The sequence below is a fragment of the Alligator mississippiensis genome, chromosome 15 (genome assembly GCF_030867095.1).
Source record: "Alligator mississippiensis isolate rAllMis1 chromosome 15, rAllMis1, whole genome shotgun sequence".
NCBI lineage: Eukaryota > Metazoa > Chordata > Crocodylia > Alligatoridae > Alligator > Alligator mississippiensis.
This window is the reverse complement of record NC_081838.1, coordinates 28,115,960-28,136,950: the sequence shown is the minus strand read 5'-3', so window position 1 is coordinate 28,136,950 and position 20,991 is coordinate 28,115,960. Positions and strand designations below refer to the sequence as shown.

The following is a 20,991-nucleotide window of genomic DNA, read 5'->3' as shown; positions in this document are numbered from 1 at the left end:
AAGAGGTTCACCCAGTTCTTCAGCCTGGCCTGGCACCAGTTTATACACGCAAGGAAGGAGCCACATCAGCGATCAGAGGGTGGGAAGAGTTTTATGCAATTCTCCCACCTATTCTCCCACCTCATCCAGCACCAGCTCATCCACAGAAAAGAGAGGCCACATCTATGCTCAGGATGTGTGAGGAGATGATCTTTGCATCGGCCTCGGAGCCTGTGCCATCCGCATCCTTCTCTAAAAGCCAGTGCTCCTGGAGGGAGAAGTGCCTTCACAATAGGTGCCCTCCCCAAGACAACTGGCTCCAAGTGAAACCCAGGGACTCTCCTTGGCCAACCCCAGTTTTGCCCTCCCTCCTGGTCCCAGGATTCTGGTATGTGAGGCTCTTGATTTGCAGGAAGGAGGGCATTTATTGCCGGGGAATCATTCCCTCACCTCACCTTTCCTCCCCATCGCATCGCCCCTCTCCCAAGTCTGCACATGCCCTTTGGGGTCTGCAAGAAGCTGCTGCTGGCAGCCCATGAGCCCAGTTCGGCAAGTTTTGCTTCTCAGCCCCTCATCACAACCACCAGGTGCCAGCTTTCCCGGCCCTCCTTCTCTGCATCCCATTCTCCATAACAGATTCCTTGCTAATAAAGCCTCATAACTTAACATGATATCCCTGTGGTTGGTCTCTATGTCCTCTCCAGAGCTGTGAAATGGTTGAAGTCTGCGTCCCAGAACACTTTACAGGGCCGATCTCTGATTTCCCAGCCTGTTCCCTTTCTGGAGGATTTACCTCAATCCAGGGGTTGTTCCTAACCCTCAGGAGCAGGATCTAGTCACACCCATGCCCTGCTGTGCAGCAAGGACCCTGCCCTTTTGAATTAACCTCTGGCCAGGGGGAAGTAGAGTGTTTTCTGGGCTAACGGCAATAGGAGGTGTAAAGGAGGTGCAGCCTGGGACAGGTCCTGCCTCTTCTGTGGGTGGGGAAGGATGAAACCATCCTCTGGGTGAAATGCAGCATGGTGTAATCTCCCACTGGGAAAACTGAGGCTTCCCCACTAGTGCCAAAGCCTTTTGGCTCCATGAGTGCCTGTAGGGGCTACTCCAAGTGGTTAATAATAACCCAGCCTGGAGCACACTCTTTCATCTGATCCCCTCCAAGTGTATAAATCTGCCCTCGTTACCTTTATTACAGCTTTTACATGACTTGAATGAGCCTCAGGATTGTGGCAGGAGGGCTGGCTTGCCTGCTTGGAGGTGGCCACGGAAAGAAGGGCGGGAATGGGACTTTGTTCGACACATTTTGAATGTTCACGTTACTTGTCCAATGTCGAAGTGATGGTGAAGGTTAGGGATAATATGTTTAGGTGAGGGAATGTGGCTTGGTAGTATATGGGTGTACATCTTATCAGACTGAAAAGCCCCGCCCCCTGACAGGTGCCCCACCCCTTGCCCCCCCCCCCCCGACTCCTATATTGCCTGCCATATTGGGACCCAAAATCCCGCCCCGACCCCTGACCTTTGCCACCAGAAACCTCCCCCCTTCCTCCAGAAATACTCCATTTGGGGTGTTCCTGGCCCTGGAACAGGACGTCCCACGCCATCATATGCCCCTATGACATCAGAAGACCTTCCCTGGTCAGCATGTTTGCAGCCATCTTGGCCACCAACCAGAAGTCCTGCCCCATCACATGCCCTTATGATGTCAGAAGGCCCAACCCTTGGTCGTCATGTTGATGGACATCTTGGCCATACGTTATGTCCCAGAACACCCTGTTCCCATCACATTGTCTGTGACCTCATAATGCCTAACACTGGGTCGTCATGTTATGGCCATGTTGGCCACACGTTATGTACCAGGACACCCTGTTCCCACCACTTGCCCCATGACATGAGAAGGGCTGCTCCTTGTCTGGGAAACGCTGTCCCCCAAGCAGCACGGCCCACCCCGGGACCCCATACGTTCAGCCCCCCTAGATGCCCAGATACCGGGGTGGGGTGCAGTTCTTCAGACCCAAACCTCTCTCCTCCATCCTGCTGGTTCAGACCAAGCTTTGTCCCTGGGAAAACTTCCTGTCCAGGCCGGTCTGGGTTCCCGCTCCCTTGGTGCAGACCTTGCTGCTGCAGCAGAGGAAGCGCTGGCGGGTCAGGCTGTTCTCGTTCAGCGCAGCACCATGTCGGTCTCAGCCCTGCAGTCGAGGCCTGCGGGGGTCAGTTGTTCAGGACTCACCCTTAGCCACCATCAGCGATGGAACAGACACTGGAGGCAAACGTAGGCCTTGGTTTTGAGCGGACGAGGGAAGAGTATCAGCCGTCTCCTGGAGCCAGAAGATGAGCAGCAACAGGAACAGGAGGGAGCAGCCTGCGCGCGGCTCTGCTCTGTGCGACCCCGGCATCTCCCACTTCCTTTCTTGCCTGGGAACCGGGAGGAATTCGTTTCGCCATATTTCTCAGCTATAATTCTCACTGAAATGACCAGCATCCCCATTTTTTATATTTTTTTGAGGAAATGTGCCTGTGATAGGTGTTGCAGTTAGAAACTGAATTTTTAACCGAGTGCTCTGGGAATTAACACCCGGTTGATGGATAGCAGAAAGGCTTGTTTTAATCACTACTAACAAGCTACAACACTAAGGTACAGTACAAGACTCTTTCCCAATATAAAACAAGCTATTAGCCCTTAGTGTTATCTTTGCAGCATGGAGATCTTTACCTGATGCAGGCAGGAGGCCGTTCTTGTACAGCCTCAAAGCCTGGGTCCTTCACGTGGAGGCTGGGTGGCAGGATGGCTTCTGGTCTGGACTGCGCACGCCTTGCTGACAAACCTGCTGAGTTTCTATACTGGGTTTTTTTAAGTATATTTTCTTGGTGGGTTGAAGATGAGGGTTTGGACAAAGGTGACAGGGTGGAGGTCATTGTCCTTTGGTTGTGTTGTAAATGTTAGCCTTTTGCATCCATCTCTGGCTGCTGTAAGTAAAACCGACATGCACAAAAACCCTTCAATGCTCTGAAGGCTTCTCATTTGCTTAATTATAGTGTGGCTTGATTGCTGCAGCCCGACACCCTAAACCAGGGTATACTACTTGATTAACTGCAGTAGAGCTCGATTACTTGAATTGAGCACCTTAGCCCACGAATTGTAAGGCACTGTATAGGCTGCTGTGATAACAGGGCAGAACTCAAAATATTTTCCAGCTGGCACAGACACCTCGATTGGCGAGGGATCTGGTAACAAGGGAGAGGCAATCACTTGGAAAGGGAGTTTACTCATAATCAGGAATCCTGGTTTTCCATTTCCCATGGAAAAACAGAGAAAACCACAGATTTCCCATTTTAATCAGAGAAAACACAGATTTTCCTTTTTAGAAGAGAAACCCACAAATTTCCTCCTTTGGCAAAGAGCTCTGCCTTGAATGACAGACCGCTCCACATTTTGAACACCCCCAGGTGTAGATCCATCAATTCAGTTTCTCAGGCTCTTGTGTGTCTGCTCCGGGATGGCTGTGCCCTGGGCTGCCCCCAGATCCGTATCAATTCAGGCACTATGCAGACCTCCATGGGGCCAGGGAAGAAGAAGGTGGGATTGTCCCACAGCCCATCCCCAGGCACTGACTCTGCTGCAGGAGGGAGAAGTGTGCGCTGGAGCCCTGCTGAGCCTGGATCTGCCTGGAGACAGATGACACCATGAATGCCGTGTGCCCTGGAGGCTGGGGGGACACTGTCATGGTTGGGAGCATGGTGGCGGTAAGGGAGCTCCCGCAGGCGGCCACAGCACTGTCATCAATAGATGACACTGCTCAGGTCTGACGCTAACCGGTCCATTTGGTGGGGCAGCCCAATCCCTGGGGTTGGGACAGCGTCCTGGGGGAGCTCATGCTCAGAGCTGAGGTCATCTGCTTTGCTGAGCCTGCTGGGGTGGCTGAGTCCTGCACAGGGGCTGGAGAACTGTGGCCCGGGCCGGCCAAGGGGAGCTGCAAGGAAGCAAAAATAAAGAAATAAATAAAGAAACCAATCGCAAAATACATTCCTAAACTGCCCCCTTCTGTAATTTAGTAGGAGGAGGTCAGGAGGGTAAAACGGTTATGACGTGCCCTCAGCGTCTTTTACTAGTAAGAGCACATTAACCAATTAGGAGTCTTAAATGCGTTACGTAATGTAAATGTAACGTCAACTGTCATGCTACATTGCAAGAGTGCAGTAAACCTAGGGCCCTTGTACACATTCTGCATTGCTTAGATCCATGTCACGAAATGACGGCAAAAATTGCCATTTCTCTAGCTTTGTCACGGGTGAAAATACACGTTGACATCTTTTTGTGGTGGTAGATTTCTATTTATCGTGGTGAATAAAACCACCTCCAACATGTTTTATTTTATGAATGGCCAACGGTTCCACCGGGATTATTTTTATCGTGGTAGTTTTGCGACCTGTATTCTCACACAGGCAACACACCATTGTCCCTGGTCTGCCACAGTTTGTCCACCAGGTGCCCCTTGGGTTCATTTAGAAATCCTTGCAATTTCTGTTGCAATGTGGCCACTGCACACCAGATGGAAAGGATCAAAATTGTTGTGTTCAAAAATCAGGTTAATTAAAAATGCTTTTTGTTGAACTGAAACCTTTTCCAGTGAGTACATTTCCTGTTAGCACACAACACTGGGGCACTGGAGGGACTTTGGCCGGGGCTCACCCAGGGGACCACCAAGGTCCCTGCAGGAGACAAGACACCCTGCTCTTTGCTGGCAGCTCACCACTTCAGGGCAGGGCACTGTTGGGGCAAGCACGCATCACTGGGACACTGGTGTGGGGGCCCCCTATCATTTAGGCTTGTGTCGTGAAGATCCCATCGGGATGGGCGTCCACTCCATTTTCCCAAGATTAAATTTCCTCCAGCCCAGAGATGGCTGCAGGTCACCCATCCGGGGGGCAGAAACAGACCCTGATTTTGGGGCCCTGCGTCTGGCACCTCTGAGAAACTGGCAGGAGCTACTGATGGGAGAGCTCCCCGATGTGACAGTGCCAGGCTCCAGAGACGTCACAGGCCATTCGGCGGTAGGTAAGAGGCACGGGAGACGGGGCGATGCTGGGGCTCGAGGGTGTAGCGTGTCTCTGCCCCTGGGGAACAGGCGAGCAGTCAAGAAGCTACTTGCCCGCAGGGCCCAGACTCCAGTGGGTCCCAAACCACCTGTTTACACAGCCAGCCTGGGAAGGTCGAGGCTCTCTAGCCTACACCAGATGTGGGGTATGCACCACAGCGTCGCAGCACACAGGGTTATGGGTGGTCCCAGGCCATCCAGCCTACCCCAGTGCTGACCCCACACTGCTCTTTCCCAAAGCCAGATGCCCCTTGCCCTGAGACCCCTTGTCCATGGCTGCACCCATTTCACATGTTGGGGAAACCGAGGTGCCCCATGAAACCCATAGACCCTTTGTCCCTGCCTGCACCCCTTTCACAGGTGGGGAAACCAAGGCACTCCATGAAACCCATTGCCCCTGCTTGCATCCATTTCACATATGGGGAAAACATGGAACCCCGTGAAGTCCACATAACCTTTGCCCCTGCTTGCATCCATTTCACAGGTGGGGAAAACCAAGGTATCTCCTTAGACCCTTTGCCCCTGCCTGTGCCCCTTTTACAGGTGCAGAAAACTGAAGTGCCCCCTGAAGCCCCTTCAAGCCCCCCCAGCCAGGGGCCCTCCCAGCAGACAGGGCTGGGGACAGCTATGGCTCCCAGCCCCAGCCCCAGGCTCCCCGGCCTCTACCTCTGAAGGCTACTCTTTGCTGACAGCTCATCGGTTCAGGGCACTGTTGAGGCAAGCACACACCACTGGGGCACTGGTGGGACTTTCGGGGGTGCCCACCCAGGGCACCACCAACCTTTTGCCAAGTGTCTCTGTAGCAAAACCCCCAGTTTTTCTTTTTTTTTTAATTTTAAAATGCATTCCCTCCCCTTCCCCAACCATTTCTGATTTTTTCTCTCCCTCTCTATTCCCTATAGATAAGTGAGCTCAGACTTAGGATAAGCTTTAACATTTTTATTTTGGAACAGGTTTTTGGTTTTGGATATCCACTGTTTTATATTGTATTATTATTAGGTTTGTATTGATTTTTACTGTTGTATATTGTATTATTATCATTTTTGTATTGATTGTTATTGTTTCATATGGATATTGTATGGTTTAAGCCTGTGTTTGTAAGTGAACCAAAGTCATGTCAAGTTTCCATTTTATATGTCAAACCTCCATCTTGTGTCCTCTGCCTGGGCATCCCACATTGCAACAATATGATTCATTGTACCCTTCCCATGTAAATTGGTTCCCGGGTGGATGGATTAAAGGAGGCAAGAGAGTGCAAAAGCCCCCATGGCTCACCAAAAGCATCCAGGAACGTCTCCTAGCTAAAAAGAAGACGTACACCCAACGGCAGGGAGGGGCCATCGCCAGGGAGGACTACACAGGCAGGGAGGGGCCATCGGTAGCTCGGGGCTGCAGGTGGCAGTCAGGAAGGCCAAGGCGGAGATGGGACTGGGACTAGCGACCCGGATCAAGGACAACAAGAAATCCTTTTTTAAATACATAGGGGGTAAAAGAAGGTAGCAGGTAATGTGGGGCCTCTGCAAGGCACGCTAGGAAATCTGGTCATCGCACCAGATGACAAAGCTAATCTCTTTAACAATTTCTCTGCCTTCGTATTTCTGAGCAGGGACCGGGTCACCACCCCCACCGGGACCCCCGTAGACCCCAGGGGAGGTGCACCCAGGCCCAGGGTCAGTGAGGACCTAGTCAGGGAACTTCTGGAGGGACTGGACGTATTTAAACCAGCTGGTCCTGACGATCTCCACCCCAGAGCGCTGAGGGAATTAGCAGAGGTCATTGCGGGACCCTGGCACGGCTTTATGAGCACTTGTGCTTTGGTGTGGTGCCAGAGGACTGGAAAAGGGTCAATGTGGTTCCCATTTTCAAAAAAGGGAGGAAGGAGGACCCAGGAAACTATAGGCCAGTTAGTCTTACTGCGGTCCTGGGTAAGCTTTTTGAGAGTTATCCTGGCGCATGTCCGCAAGGGGCCGGCAGGGGAGGTTATGCCTAGGGGCAACCAACATGGGTTCATTAGAGGCAGGCCCTGTCAGACCAACGTGGTGGCCTTCTATGACCAGGTCACAAAACCCTTAGACGCAGGGGTAGCAGTGGACATTGTCTTTCTCGACTTCAGGAAGGCTTTCGACACGGTCTCCCACCCCATTCTCATTAAAAACCTAGGGGACTGTGGTGTCGACACCTACACAGTGAATTTGGTCACTAACTGGCTGGAGGGCTGCATCCAGAGAGTGGTGGTGGACAGATTTTATTCGACCTGGAGGGATGCGGGCAGTGGGGTCCCCCAGGGCTCAGTCCTTGGACCCACGCTGTTCGACATCTTCATCAGTGACTTGGATGAGGGGGTAAAAAGCACCCTGTTCAAATTCATGGATGACACTAAGATGTGGGGGGAAGTGGGCACGCTAGAAGGGAGGAATAGGCTGCAATCGGACCTGGACAGGTTGCAGGGGTGGGCAGATGAGAACACGATGGGTTTCAACACTGACAAGTGCAGGTGCTGCACCTGGGGAGGAGGAACCAGCAGCAGACCTACAGGCTGGGGAACTCCCTTCTCGTCAGCGCAGAGGCAGAAAAGGATCTTGGGGTCATTATTGATGCCAAAATGAACATGGGCCAACAGTGTGGGGAAGCGGTCAGGAAGGCCAACCGCACCTTGTCATACATCCACAGATGCATCTCGAGCAGGCCCAAGGAGGTGATCCTCCCCCTCTGTGCGGCACTGGTCAGGCCACACTTGGAGTACTGCGTCCAGTCCTGGGCGCCGCACTTCAGGAGGGATGTGGCCAGAGGAGGGCCACTTGCATGATCAGGGGGCAGCAGGGCAGGCCCTATGAGGAGAGGCTACGGCACCTGAACCTGTTCAGCCTCCACAAGAGAAGGCTGAGGGGGATCTAGTGGCCTGTTACAAACTAGTCAGAGGGGACCAGCAGGCATTGGGGGAGTCCCTGCTCCCCCGAGCACTATCAGGAGTGACTAGAAATAATGGTCACAAGCTGGCAGAGGGTAGATTCAGACTAGACATCAGGAAGCGCTACTTCACTGTCAGGGCAGCTAGGATCTGGAACCAACTTCCAAGAGAAGTGGTGCTGGCTCCTACCCTGGGGGTCTTTAAGAGGAGGCTGGATGAACACCTCGCTGGGGTCGTTTGACCCCAGTACTCTTTCCTGCCACGGCAGGTTGGACTTGATGATCTGCTCAGATCCCTTCCGACCCTACAAACTATGAGGCTATGAGCCACCTCTGAACATTACCTGGTGCCCTGCGCTCCCTATACCAGTGCCCTCTGCCTCAGTGCCATGCACCTGCGATGGGCATTCGCTAGGAGTATTGTAGCACCCACATATGGTGTGTGCCTCTCCCAGCCCACTTCAGAGGACTTCTTGACACAGCTGTGACTCGGGGAAAGTTCTGGCCCCGTTGGACTGGGCTGTTTTACCTTCACACTTGTTATTTCACCCCTTTAAAGCCAGACAAACAAGGCACATCTACACGCGTAATAAATGTGAAGCAATAAACTACTGAGCGTGTTGCTGGGAGCAACCCATCTCACATGGATCAGACCTCTGTCCCAGCCCAGATATGTGGTTCAATATTGTAGCCCTGTCCTGGGCAGGGGCAGACATTAGAGCCCCTTGATCTGCATGCAGGACAGCCACTCACGCACCCACACACACATCCAGGTGTCTATCCTGTAACTCATCTGATTCTCGGTGGGGCAGGGGCTCCACTATGGGGATGTGAGGAGGCTTGTCCCAAGGCCCCCAGATTTCCATCTCTCCTGACTCCTGCAGAGACCTGCCTGCACAATGGGTCTTTGTCTGTTCTGCCCAGGAATCAGCAGGTTCCTGCAATGCCCCCATGGGCTGCACCTTGTCTGAGGACACCTCCTTGACATGCATACTCATTGTGATTGAGGAATAAGATGCCAGAGGCATCAGGATCTGGGAGAGAGAGGGCTGGGAGGGAACGCTGCCCAAGATCATGGAGATGGGCACACTCTCACCTGGAGTTTTTCAATCTTCCTCCTGCCCCGGCTGCAACCCCCCAGCCAGGGACATGGCCTCAGTGCAGGTCTCCACACCGTACCCCCACTCCCAGCTCTGCATCTGCCAGGGCAGGATGGTTCACAGATGCTTCGCGGCTTGATTCACCTCCTGCCCCTGCATCTCCTGATGTTGGGCCAGCTCCTGCGGCGACCCTGGCTGAGGGATTCCTGGTGGGGCAGGAGGAAGATGGGACGCTCCAGTGGAAATCGTTTCACCCTGATCATGGGTGCTGCTCTCCCCATCCCAATGTTCTTGGGGGATGGGCCCGTTATAAAGACAGGTGCCTGGAGGAGTCAGGAGAGATTGAAACCCTGGGGCCTCGGGACAAGAGAAGAGTCCCTGTCCCATCAGGAGTCAGGTGAGGTCCAGGATGGAGGCCTGCACGTGGTTCTGGGTGCCCAAATGTCTGTCCTGCACACAGGGGCAGAGGCTTGAATGTCTGCCCCTGCCTATAACCAGGCTGCAAGTTTTGTAGCTATGGGCCTGGGTAATGTGTTGAACCAATTCCCATTCCCTCCCCTCCTTGTGGCCACCTCCAACAAGACAAACCAGCTCTGCTGCCGAACAACTCAGGTTCATTCCTAAGTCAAAAGTTTATTTCCTTCAAAACTGTAATATAGGGAAACAGGGAGGGGACAAGTTTTATACACTGGGGGCTATCAGCAGAAACGACAATTAGAGAGATGAATGAGTATGCTCTAGGATGGGTTATTATTAACCCCATGGAGTAGCCCCTACAGGCACTAATGGAGCCAAATGGCTTTGGCACTAGCAGTGAAGCCTCAGTATTCCCAATGGGAAATTACAATGTGCTGCATTTCATCCACACGATGGGTGCCTTCCTTCTTTCCCTACCCTTCCACAGAAGAGGCAGAACTTGTCACAGGCTGCACCTCCTTTACCCCTACTATTGCATTTAACCCAGAAATTAGACCGTATTTCCTTCTAGCCAGAAGTTCATTCAAAAGGGCAGGGTCCTTGTTGCATAGGACATGGGTGTAATGCCTCAAGGGTGACCAGCTCCTGCTCCTGAGGGTGAGCAACAACCCCGGAATTGAGGTGAATTTATGGAAAGGGAAGGAGCTAGGAAATAAGAGATCTGCCCTGATCTGCTCCCAATTCACAGGTCTGGAGAGGACAGAGAGACCAACCACAAGGATATCACGTTAAGTTGTGGGGCTTCAGTAACAAGGAATCAGTCACCAAGATGGGGGAGTAGTTGATATGCTGGTAGGGCGTGGATTCAGAGTGAGAGTGACCTCGAAAAACTGGAGGATTGGGCTGAAAGAAATCTCATGAGGTTCAACAAGGACAAGGACAGAGTCCTGCATTTAGGATGGAAGAATCCCATGCACCGGTGCAGGCTGGGAGGGACTGGCTGGGCAGCAGCTCTACAGAAAAGGACCTGGGGGGTGACAGGGGACAAGAAGCTGAATATGAGCCCGCTGTGTGCCCTTGTTGCCAAGAAGGCTAACAGCATCCTGGGCTGCACTGGTGGCTGTGTTGACAGTAGGTCATTTATTCCCCTCCATTCAGCACTGGTGAGGCCACATCTGGAGTACTGAGTTCAGTTTTGGGCCCATCACTGCAGAAAGGATGTGGACAAACTGGAGAGTCCAGCACAGGGCAACAAAAATATTGAGGGTCCTGGGGGACATGACTTGTGAGGACAGCCTGAAGGAACTGAGCTCATTTAGTCTGGAGAAAAGGAGACTGAGAGAGGACATAATAGCTGCCATCAAGTACCTGAAGGGGGGTTCAACAGAGGATAGCACTAGATTGTTCTCAGTGGAGCTGGATGATAGAACAAAGAGCAATGGTCTCAACTTGCAGGAAGGGAAGTTTAGCTTAAATGTTAGGAAGAATGTGTTACACTATGAGGGTATTAAAACACTGGAACAGGTAACTCAGAGAGAGGTTATACAATCTCCATCCTTGGCTGGGATAATCTAGTTGGGGATGGTCCCGCTTGGAGCAGGCAGTTGGACTAGATGACTTCCGGAGGTCCCTTCCACCCCTAATTTTCTAAGTCTGAAGGAGAGGAGGGGGCAGCTGGCAGCACAAAGCTCTGACGAAGGGCTGAGCAGCAAAATCCACCAAAGCGGGTTCACGGGGTGGCAGAAGCAGCTTCTTGCAGACTCCGATGGGAATATGCAGGCCTGGGAGAGGGGTGATGCGGTGGGAAGAAATGGCAAGGTCAGGGTTGCTTAGGAGCAAGGAATGCTTCCCCAGACATCAGTGTCCTCCTTCCTGCAACTCAAGAGCCTAACATACCAAACCCTGGGACCAAGAGGGAGGACAAAGCTGGGATTTGGCCAAAGAAAGTCACCCAATGTCATTTGGATCCAGTTGGGAAGAGCATGCTATTTTGAAGGCAATTCTTCTTCCCCTGGGAGCACTGACTACTTTTAGAGAACAATGGGGATGGCACAGGCTCCAAGGCTGATTTGAAGATCAACTCCTCACATGTTTCCCCAGTATCAGGACTGCCCTCTGCCTGCGGTGCTCCCATTTAACTCCATCTCCTCAACAAATCTGGGAGGTCAGCCTCTGTGTTGTCTGGGCTCTGCATTGCCCTAGAAAGGCTGAATGAAAGGTCAATTGTTGCTGCACTGCACCAGACTGCTTTCCTGTATGCAGACACAGGTAGGTGCTGAGCAGGTATACACCCCCAAATCCTTCCTGTATTGCTGGCAGAATTATGGACACACATAGATAGGCATGCATTGGTGCAAGGCCAGTTCGGAGGAGTGGAGGAAGAACTTCCCACACTTTGAGCATGGATGTGGCTTCTCCCCTGTGTGGATATGCTGGAACTGAGCCAGCCTGTAGGACTGAGTGAAGCTCATCCCACACTCCAAGCACTGATATGGCTTTTCCATCATGAGGATGAGTTGATGTTTGGCCAGGTTGGATGACTGGTTGAAGCTCTTCCCACACTGCAAGCATCAATGTGGCTTCTCCCCTGTGTGGATGCGCTGGTGCCAAGTTAGCTTGGAGGACCGAGTGAAGCTCTTCCCGCACTCCGTGCATCGATATGGCTTCTCCCCTGTGTGGATATGCTGGTGCTCAGCCAGGCTGGAGGAGAGAGTGAAGCACTTCCCACACCTGGAGCACTGATGTGGCTTCTCTTCTTTGTGGATGAGTTGGTGCCTGACCAGGCTGGAGGACCAAGTGAAGCTCCTCCCACACTCTAAGCATCGATGTGGCTTCTCCCCTGTGTGGATGAGCTGGTGCTGGGACAACGTGGATGAGTAAGTGAAGCTCTTCCCACACTCCGAGCATTGATGTGGCTTCTCCCCTGTGTGGACGCGCTGGTGCCAGACCAGCTTGGAGGACCGAGCAAAGCTCTTATCACACTCTGAGCATTGATATGGCTTCTCCCCTGTGTGGACACGCTGGTGCTCAGCCAGCCTGGAGTAGTAAGTGAAGCTCTTCTCACACTCTGAGCACTGATGTGGTTTCTCCCCTTTGTGGATATGCTTGTGCTGAGCCAGCCCGGAGGAATAGGTGAAGTTCTTCCCACACTCTGAGCACTGATATGGCTTCTCTCCTGTGTGGATGCGCTGGTGCTCAGCCAGCCTGGAGGAGTAAGTGAAGCTCTTCCCACACTCCAAGCACTGATGTGGCTTTTCCACCATGTGAATGAGTTGGTGTTTGGCCAGGTCGGAGGACAAGGTGAAGCTCTTCCTACACTCTAAGCACCGATGTAGCTTCTCCCCTGTGTGGATACGCTGGTGCCGAGCCAGGCTGGAGGATCGGGTGAAGCTCTTCCCACAGTCTGAACACTGATGTGGCTTCTCCCCTGTGTGGATACGTTGGTGCTCAGCCAACCTGTAGGACTGAGTGAAGCTCTTCCCACACTCAAAGCACTGATGTGGCTTTCCCACCATGTGGATAAGACGATGTTTGGCCAGGTCGGTGGACTGGTTGAAGCTCTTCCCACACTGCAAGCATTGATTTGTCTTCTTCCCTGTGTGGATACGTTGGTGCTGAGCCAGGCTGGAGGAGACAGTGAAGCACTTCCCACACTCTGAGCACTGATGTGGCTTCTCTTCTGTGTGGACAAGCTGGTGCCGGGCCAGGCTGGAGGACCAGGTGAAGCTCTTCCCACACTCTGAGCATCGATGTGGCTTCTCCCCTGTGTGGATGAGCTGGTGCTGGGACAACGTGGAGGAGTAAGTGAAGCTCTTCCCACACTCCGAGCATTGATGTGGCTTCTCCCCTGTGTGGATGCGCTGGTGCCAGGCCAGCTTGGAGGACCGAGTGAAGCTCTTCCCACACTCCGAACATTGATATGGCTTCTCCCCTGTGTGGATACGCTGGTGCTCAGCCAGCCTGGAGTAGTAAGTGAAGCTCTTCTCACACTCCGAGCACTGATGTGGTTTCTCCCCTTTGTGGATATGCTTGTGCTGAGCCAGCCCAGAGGAATAAGTGAAGCTCTTCCCACACTCTGAGCACTGATATGGCTTCTCCCCTGTGTGGATGCGCTGGTGATCAGCCAGCCTGTAGGAGTGAGTGAAGCTCTTCCCACACTCTGAGCACTGATGTGGCTTCTCCCTTGTGTGCAGGTACCAGTGCCTGACGAGGTTGGAGGAATACCTGAACCTCTTCACATGCTTGGTGCCATGGTGTGGCTGCTCCCCCATCTGTATACACTGGTGCTGGGACAGGTTTTGCCGGCAGATGAAGCTCTTGCACTCAGTGCAGCGGTGTGTCTTCCTCCCCAGGTGGATGTACCGGTGCTGAGACAGGGAGAAGAAATGGGTGAAGGCCTCGCTACACTTCACACAGCGGTACTGATGCTTCTCCCTCCACACGTGTAAGTACTTGACCAGGTCTGTGGGGCGTACAAAGCTTTAAGCCCATTTAGTGAAAGAGAAGCCGAATTCTCCAGAATGGGTCTGAGAGTGAACAGCCAGGGTGGAGAGGCAGGTGAAGCTCTTCCCATATTTGGTGCATATGTGGGGCTTCTGCCCAGTCTACCTTATCTTATGAAGAGCCAGGAATGATGGGCCCTTAAAGGTTTTCCTGACCTTCAGGCAGGGGTGGGCTCTGCCTTTGTGCTTGGCAGTGAGCTCCTGCTTTCCTCCAAGGCCTTTCCCAATGCCTTGGCTGGGATGCAGTGCATCTTCCCAGAGGCTCTTTAGGTCTCTCAGCTCCACAAAGTGTTCCCTGCCCCCAGGGCTCTGTCTGGGCTCCATCCATTCTCCACTCTCATGCTCAACTGGAGATGGTACCTGGTTCATCGCTCTGTTCTCCTTCTGCTTTCGGGGCCTCCCCTGACTCTTGTGCCATGGCTCCTTCTCAGGTCTCAGGGAGACCATCTTGCCTAAACTCCCTAGGGAAGTCCGTGCTGGCTCTAGGCTGGCAGGCCCTTCCGCAGGAGGCTGCTCCTTAATTCTGCTCAGCAGCCAGGTACCTCCTGCATGGGTAAGAGAAATACCAGATTAGTGCCCAGCCTGTTGGCAAAGAGCAAATACTGAGCTAGGCCTCAGAGCAGGCCTGGACCTTGGCACTTGGATTTCTCAAGAAAACAAGGTCTTTCTGTGAAAACCCCAAGTGCTGGGAGTGAGAGAGGGACAGGTCCCTGTGTTGGGATAATGTTCCCTTGTCACTGGAGTTCTGAGCTGGACTCTCAGAGTTTTTAGTGCAGCTGTCAGCAGCCATCACCCCCGGCCCTGCTGGGAGAAGCATATGTCAGACATGTGTGTTATTTCATAGACATTAGGGCTGGAAGGACCTCGGAAGATCAGAGTCCAGCTCCCTGCCCCAGGGGCAGGAAATCAGCTGGGGTCATAGGATCCCAGCAAGAAAAACATCCAGGTTTCTCTTGAAGGCATTCAAAGGAGGTGTTTGAACCACCTCTGGTGGCAGGCTACTCCAGACCTTGGGGCTCAGACAGTAAAGAAGTTCTTCGTTATGTCCAGCTTGAAATGGTCTTGCAGGAGTTTATAACCATTTGACCTTGTCATCCCTTGAGGTGCTCTGGTGAACAGGCATTCCCCCAGATATTGGTTAACACCCGCTGTAAACTTATAGGTGGCCATCAGATCACCCCTGAGCCTGTGCTTTTCCAGGCTGAAGAGTCCCATAGCTCTCAGCCTCTCATCGTAAAGTCTGTTTTCCTGACCTCTGATCATGCGCGTGGCTCTTCTCTGGACTCTCAAGCTTCTCCACGTCCTTTTTTAATTGTGGAGCCCAAAACTGGACGCAGTGCTCCAGCTGCGGCCTTACCAAGGCCGAGTACAATGGGAGAATGATGTCCTGGGATTTGCCTGAGAAGGATCTATGGATGCAAGCCAGCGTTTTGCTCGCTTTAGTAGCCACAGCTAGCTGTTAGGACAGTACCTGAATAGTTTCATGCTCTACTGGGCTGAGTATGATGGGAATTCATAGAGCTGCAGCACTCTCTTCTGAAAGGAGCAGGGCTGTGCTTCCTGCTTGTTTCTAGGGCCAGGTCTGGCACAGGGAATGAGTCTATGGAGGTTTCGCTCTGCTGATGGGTCCCAAGTGGCCTCTATGTCACAGGAGTCTGCACTGCGTTAAAGCCAGGGGCAGGCAATTATTTTGGGTGGAGGGCCACTTACTGAGTTTTGGCAAGCCATCGAGGGCCACATGACAGGCAGCCATCGACAGATAAATATTAATCTTCTAAATGTTTTAGGGGCCCTGCAGGCCATATAGAATGGCCTGGCAGGCTGCATCTGGCCCGCATGCCGCATTTTGCCCACCCCTGGTTTAAGGCCTTGGCATAAACCTAAACCTGGACTCTGCTGAATCTCAGCTTTGTAACACTCAAGGCCCCACAGAGGAAACAGAAAGGGGGCAATTCTGGTGCAAGCGATGGGGATTCACTTCCATCCGCAACACGAAAGCTTCTGAATCCCACCCATGCCATGGAGCCCTTTAATGCAGCCTGAGACCATGATGAAACACTTCCTGGGTTCCAGGTCAACCTGACCAGGGGAAGCCAGGGCAAGCATCAGCTTCTTTCTTGTTCTACAGTAACAGCTACACAGAGCCTCTGCATAACATGCCGGTTCCCATGGGGGACTACAAATCCTATCATGCCCTGGGAGAGCCTGTTACAGAGATATGGCTACCTTGGGCTGGGGAATGAACTCTTACATTGCTGAGTGAAGATGGAAATAGAAGAACACGGTATCCCAGGGAAACCAGATCTGGGCCAATAAATCAAGACAGCAAACCTGATTGTCCTCTGACATCTGTCATTAGAGGGAGAAGGGAACAGTTCCTTGTCTCCACATCCTTGAATTTCAGCAACTGGGAACAACACATGTCTAGACACGTTACAGCATAACGTACAGTATTCGATGTCAGCACCCTGCATGGCAGCACAGAGCAGGTCTGCACTTTCCAGGTCCCCCCAGCACGCTTGGCAGGAGCGTTACTTACAGCAGAGTCGGGTGGACGGGACAGCCACAACTCACCTGATAGCAGGTTCTCGGACCTTGAGATTTCCCGACCGTCCTCATCAGAGACCCAGAGCTCCACTTGTCCTTGCTGGATGCTGCAGATTAAGTCAGGTATAGGACCCTGATATCCTGTTTGGGACAGTGGTTAAACAGGGTTAGTGACTGGGTACTAGATGCAGAAGAACCAGCTGGGATTTGGGGAACAGATCCAAGGAACTCCTGGTTTCTGTTACGGCCTTGATGGACAAGAGAGAATAGGCATTTAGAATGAAAGAGAAGGCACTACGGAGAGAAGCCTTCAAGAAACCATGATCCTTGTCACCCAGGTGGTGCAGGGATCGGGCATAGGGAACCAAGCCCCAGCCACTCTCTGGTACAGACAGGGCATTAAACTGACAGTCATCAGGGATCAGCATAAAGATGCACTGATCCATGACATAGGAGGGAGCAGAAAGATAAAGCTTTTACTGTTTGCAAGGTACCAAAAAGAAGAGACATTGGACACACTTGTGGATGGATAACATTTGTCTTATCGGTGTAATTCCAGGGGAAGGAGTGGTCATGAGCCTATTTTCAGTGCAGGTTTAAAGAGCAGGCCTGTGGCAATGAAAAGCATCAATGACAGATAACTGAAAATGAAACTTTTTTCTGGGAAAGAGGATAATTAATCATCACCAGAGCACAGGAAAGGATGATTTTATTATAACTGTATTAGCAGTTGAAGCAGTCATCCCATCCAATCATAGGATCATCCCAGGACAGGAATGAGTTCACAGGCTGGTAAATATTGCAGGGTTCAAAACAGTTCCTGGGGCTCATGGAGAGGGACAAAAGAAGGCAGAAGGAGACATCTCACAGCATGTGAAAGGACATAATGTACAAATGATCTACGTCCACTTAGCTCAACTAGAGAAAGCATTTGAGCGCTTCCCTAAGAAAATCCTTTAGGGGGATATGGAGGGATAGGAACGCATCAGAAAAGCAAGCTGACCGAGTAAGTTAATATGTACCTCAACCCTGCTCACAAGCCTGAACAAGCGCCTGTATTAGATTCTCTGGAAATGAAAACTGGTTTTTGCTAGTACCTGCACCTAGCCCACTTTTTCTTTTTGCAGTGATGAGTGTCTGATCGGCAAAGGGATTTTAGGAAAAGGAGAGGAAAACTTTTGAGAATGGCAAAGCCAGCTTGAGAGCACAGGTCTTAATGTAAATGCAGCAAAGCCAGAGTCTCTGGTGTACGAGGATGAAGACAGCAGGGAGGAATGCAGACAGAAACTTCCAGTGACCCCTTGTTAGGAGTACCTGGGTTACATCAAGTGTGCATGTCACTACAGGAAGAGTGGAGGAAACGCATCATCCACGTGCTGTAGCATGAGTGGCTGGTAAGACTTCCGTCAACTTCTGCTGGGTCATAACCAAAGAAGGAGAAAAGGGGATTTAGATACCCCGGAACTGAGCATGCTGGGATTGCTAAATGTGTTTGGAGAGGACAAGCTAGGCAAAAGAGAGAGGAAATCAGAAAAATTTTCCCCAAGGAAAACATCTCAGGGCATTTAAGTACAATGAACTGGACATGATATGAACTCGCTGAGAAGGGAAAGGAGATCAGTCAGGGTAGCCAGAATCTGGAACGGGCTTGCAAGGGAGGTGGTGCTCTCCCCTGCCCTCAGGGTCTTCAAGAGAAGGCTGGATAGACATCTTCCCTGGGTCATCCGAGCCCAGCACACTTTCCTACCCATGGCAGGGAGTCGGACTCGATGATCTGTTGAGGTCCCTTCCATCTATGAATTATGTTGTCAAGAAATTGCTGCACATGGAAGCACCAGGAGTTACAAGACTGGGGAAGACAAAAGTGAACAAAGATGAATGAAATGAAGGAGGATCTATTAGTATGAAAATGTGAGACGGGTCTGATCAATAACCAAGTAGTGGGGAGAAACATTTACACCACCAGCCAAAAGTGTTTGTGGGTAAGAGTGTGAAACACAGGAAGCAGACTATGAAACTCCACACGTCACATAGAAATATAGAAAATTAGGGCTGGGAGGGACCTCAGGAGGTCACATCTAGTCCAAACCCCTGCTCAAAGCAGGACCAGCCCCAACTAGATCATCCCAGCCAAAGCTTTTAGCCGGGTCCTGAAACCCTCCAAGGCTGGAGCTTCCACCACCTCTCTGGGTAACCCGTTCCGGTGTTTTACTACCCTCCTAGTGAGAACCTTCTTCTAACATCAAACCTAAACTTCCCCGGATGCAACCTGAGACGGCTGCTCCTTGTCCTGTCATCTGCCACCACTGAGAACAGTCTGGCTTCATTCCCTTTCGAACCTCCCTTCAGGTAGTTGGGTTCTATTTCCGGACGCTTATACAAATATGTCTGGTTCTCACCAAACGTCTAGACCCAGTCTGGCCTGTGGAATCTGTCTTGGTGTCCTAAAGTGGGGCGCAAGGTCTGGGCAGCCTCCGCTCCTCCAAAAAGCTCTTGCCTGGGCACATGCATCGAAGGATTGGGTGACCTCCCATGCATACACTGTGATCTGGAAACATCAATGGTTGCCAAGCAGTCTCCTCTTCTCTAGGCTAAGTAAGTCCCATTTCCTCAGTCTTTCCTTACAGGTCATGTCTCCCAGCCCCTCACCATTTTTGTTGTCTACTGCTGGACTCTCTCCAATTTTTCCATATCCAAAGGCCCAAAACTGAACACAGGACTCCAGATGTGGCCTCACCAGTGCTGAACAGAAGGGAGGAATCACTTTCCTTGACCCACTGGCAACACACGCACCCATGCAGCCCAGGACGCCGTTACCTTTCTTGGCAACAAGAGCATGCTGCTGGCTCATTTTCAGCTGATTGTCCACTGTAACCCCCAGGCCCTTTCATGCAGAGCTGCTGCCCTGCCGGATACCCCCTGCTAAGCCAAGCTGGTCTTCTGCCATGCTTGTTAATCTTCCTGCACATCAGGGTGGTTTGTTCCTGCACTCTCGGTAAGGCTTCTGTCAAGTACTCCAGAGAGAAGCAAGAACCAGAGCTTTACCCAGAGAAACGAGGGCTTGGAAATTCTTCAGCATCTGGTCCCGGTAAAGCACCTTGTCGTCATCATCCAGCAGCTCCCACTCCCTCTGTGTGAAATACACGGCCACGTCCTCAAACACCTCCTGGAGCTGCAGGCACAAGCGTTACACCATCAGTGTCTCCTTTTCCAGCTGCTTCCAGCCCCCACAGCCCTGTCTGGGATCACTCTGTACTGTAACTAGGTGCAGGCTTAGCCCTGACAGGCAGGGATGCAAAATTTCCCATGCGCCCTGACCAGGCCTTCCCATGCCAGCACCCCTGGCTCCCTGCACTTGGGAGGGAGCTCCTGCTAATGCAGCTTGGCGTGTTTGCAGCCTCCATCACCATAGGTTTGACACTCTTCAGGGCTCTCCGCTCTCCAAGGTCTTTATAGCACCCCTGGCTCCTCCTGCCCTCTGCCTCACCTATGCTCTCACCCCAAGCTGAACTGGGTGCCCTGCTCACCTCTGAGCTCTCCTCCTGCTTTGGAGGCCTGCCCTGCCCGCTCTGCACTTGGCCCGGCTCAGGTGTCAGGGAGCTCCTCTCCTCCGGTCTCCCTGGGGAAGTCCTCTGCAGCTCCAGGTTCCCAGGCCCCTCTTCAGGAAGCTGCTGCTCTGCTCTGCTCAGGGTGCCAGCACCTGCGGGTGGGAAGAGAGTGCACAGGTTAGTCCTGGTGCTGCTGGCATGGGGAAAGCCCTGCTCGTCTCCTGGACTGGCCTGGGACTAAGCATGGTGGAGGCTTCAGTGTGAGGAAGAAGGAGCAGAATGAAGACTCAACGTCAGCTCTTGCTAACAGACCTCCAGGGGCATGAGGCTGGAGATGAACTTTAGGAACACAGGGATGAGCTCTGTCCCAGCCCAGCCACGTCGGTACCAGTCTGGCAGCCGAGTCACGGGCGGGGCAGACACGCCGCCTCCGCCCCGTGCGCAGCACACACGCGGGCACCAGACCCCCGAGGAGGCCTCCGTCCTGGCCCTCACCTGGCTCCCGGGGGCACGGGGCATCCTCTCCGGGCACACGGCGGGGCTCGCCCCCCGGCCCTGCCGCTTCCCTCCGCGCCCGCTCCTCCGCCGGCCTGGCCATTCCCCGCTCCGCCCGCCGGGGCGCGCGTCGGTGCGGCCGCCCGGGGGACCCCCGCTCCTGCCCCGGCCGCGCCTGACTGCAAACCCCGCCCCGCCGTTGTGACGCCACGTGACGTTGACGGTGCTCCCCCTCCCGCCCGGCCGGCGTTAACCCGCTCGTGGCCACAGGCGGGAAATGAGCAGCGCGAGACAGAGCCGGGCTCCCCACGTGCCCCCGCCCGCGGATCCCACATGTCCCTTTGCCCTCCAACACCCCACCCCAGGGAAGCCACTGGTGCCCCGCCCCCCTGACCGCCAC

At 52.9% G+C, this 20,991-nt stretch overlaps 1 protein-coding gene across 1 annotated transcript in view; it reads right to left on the bottom strand.

Annotated features, from left to right (window-relative positions):
- The window catches only part of LOC102568511 (zinc finger protein 11), a 35,172-nt gene extending 14,407 nt beyond the window's left edge, over positions 1 to 20,765 (bottom strand). The window contains 6 exon segments of the mRNA XM_059718979.1: positions 12,075 to 13,866; positions 14,362 to 14,546; positions 16,576 to 16,689; positions 19,594 to 19,720; positions 20,076 to 20,248; positions 20,592 to 20,765. Coding sequence (XP_059574962.1) covers positions 12,075 to 13,866; positions 14,362 to 14,546; positions 16,576 to 16,689; positions 19,594 to 19,720; positions 20,076 to 20,248; positions 20,592 to 20,694 — 2,494 coding nt within the window. The 5' untranslated portion in view covers positions 20,695 to 20,765.
- Between the last annotated feature and the right edge of the window lie 226 nt (positions 20,766 to 20,991).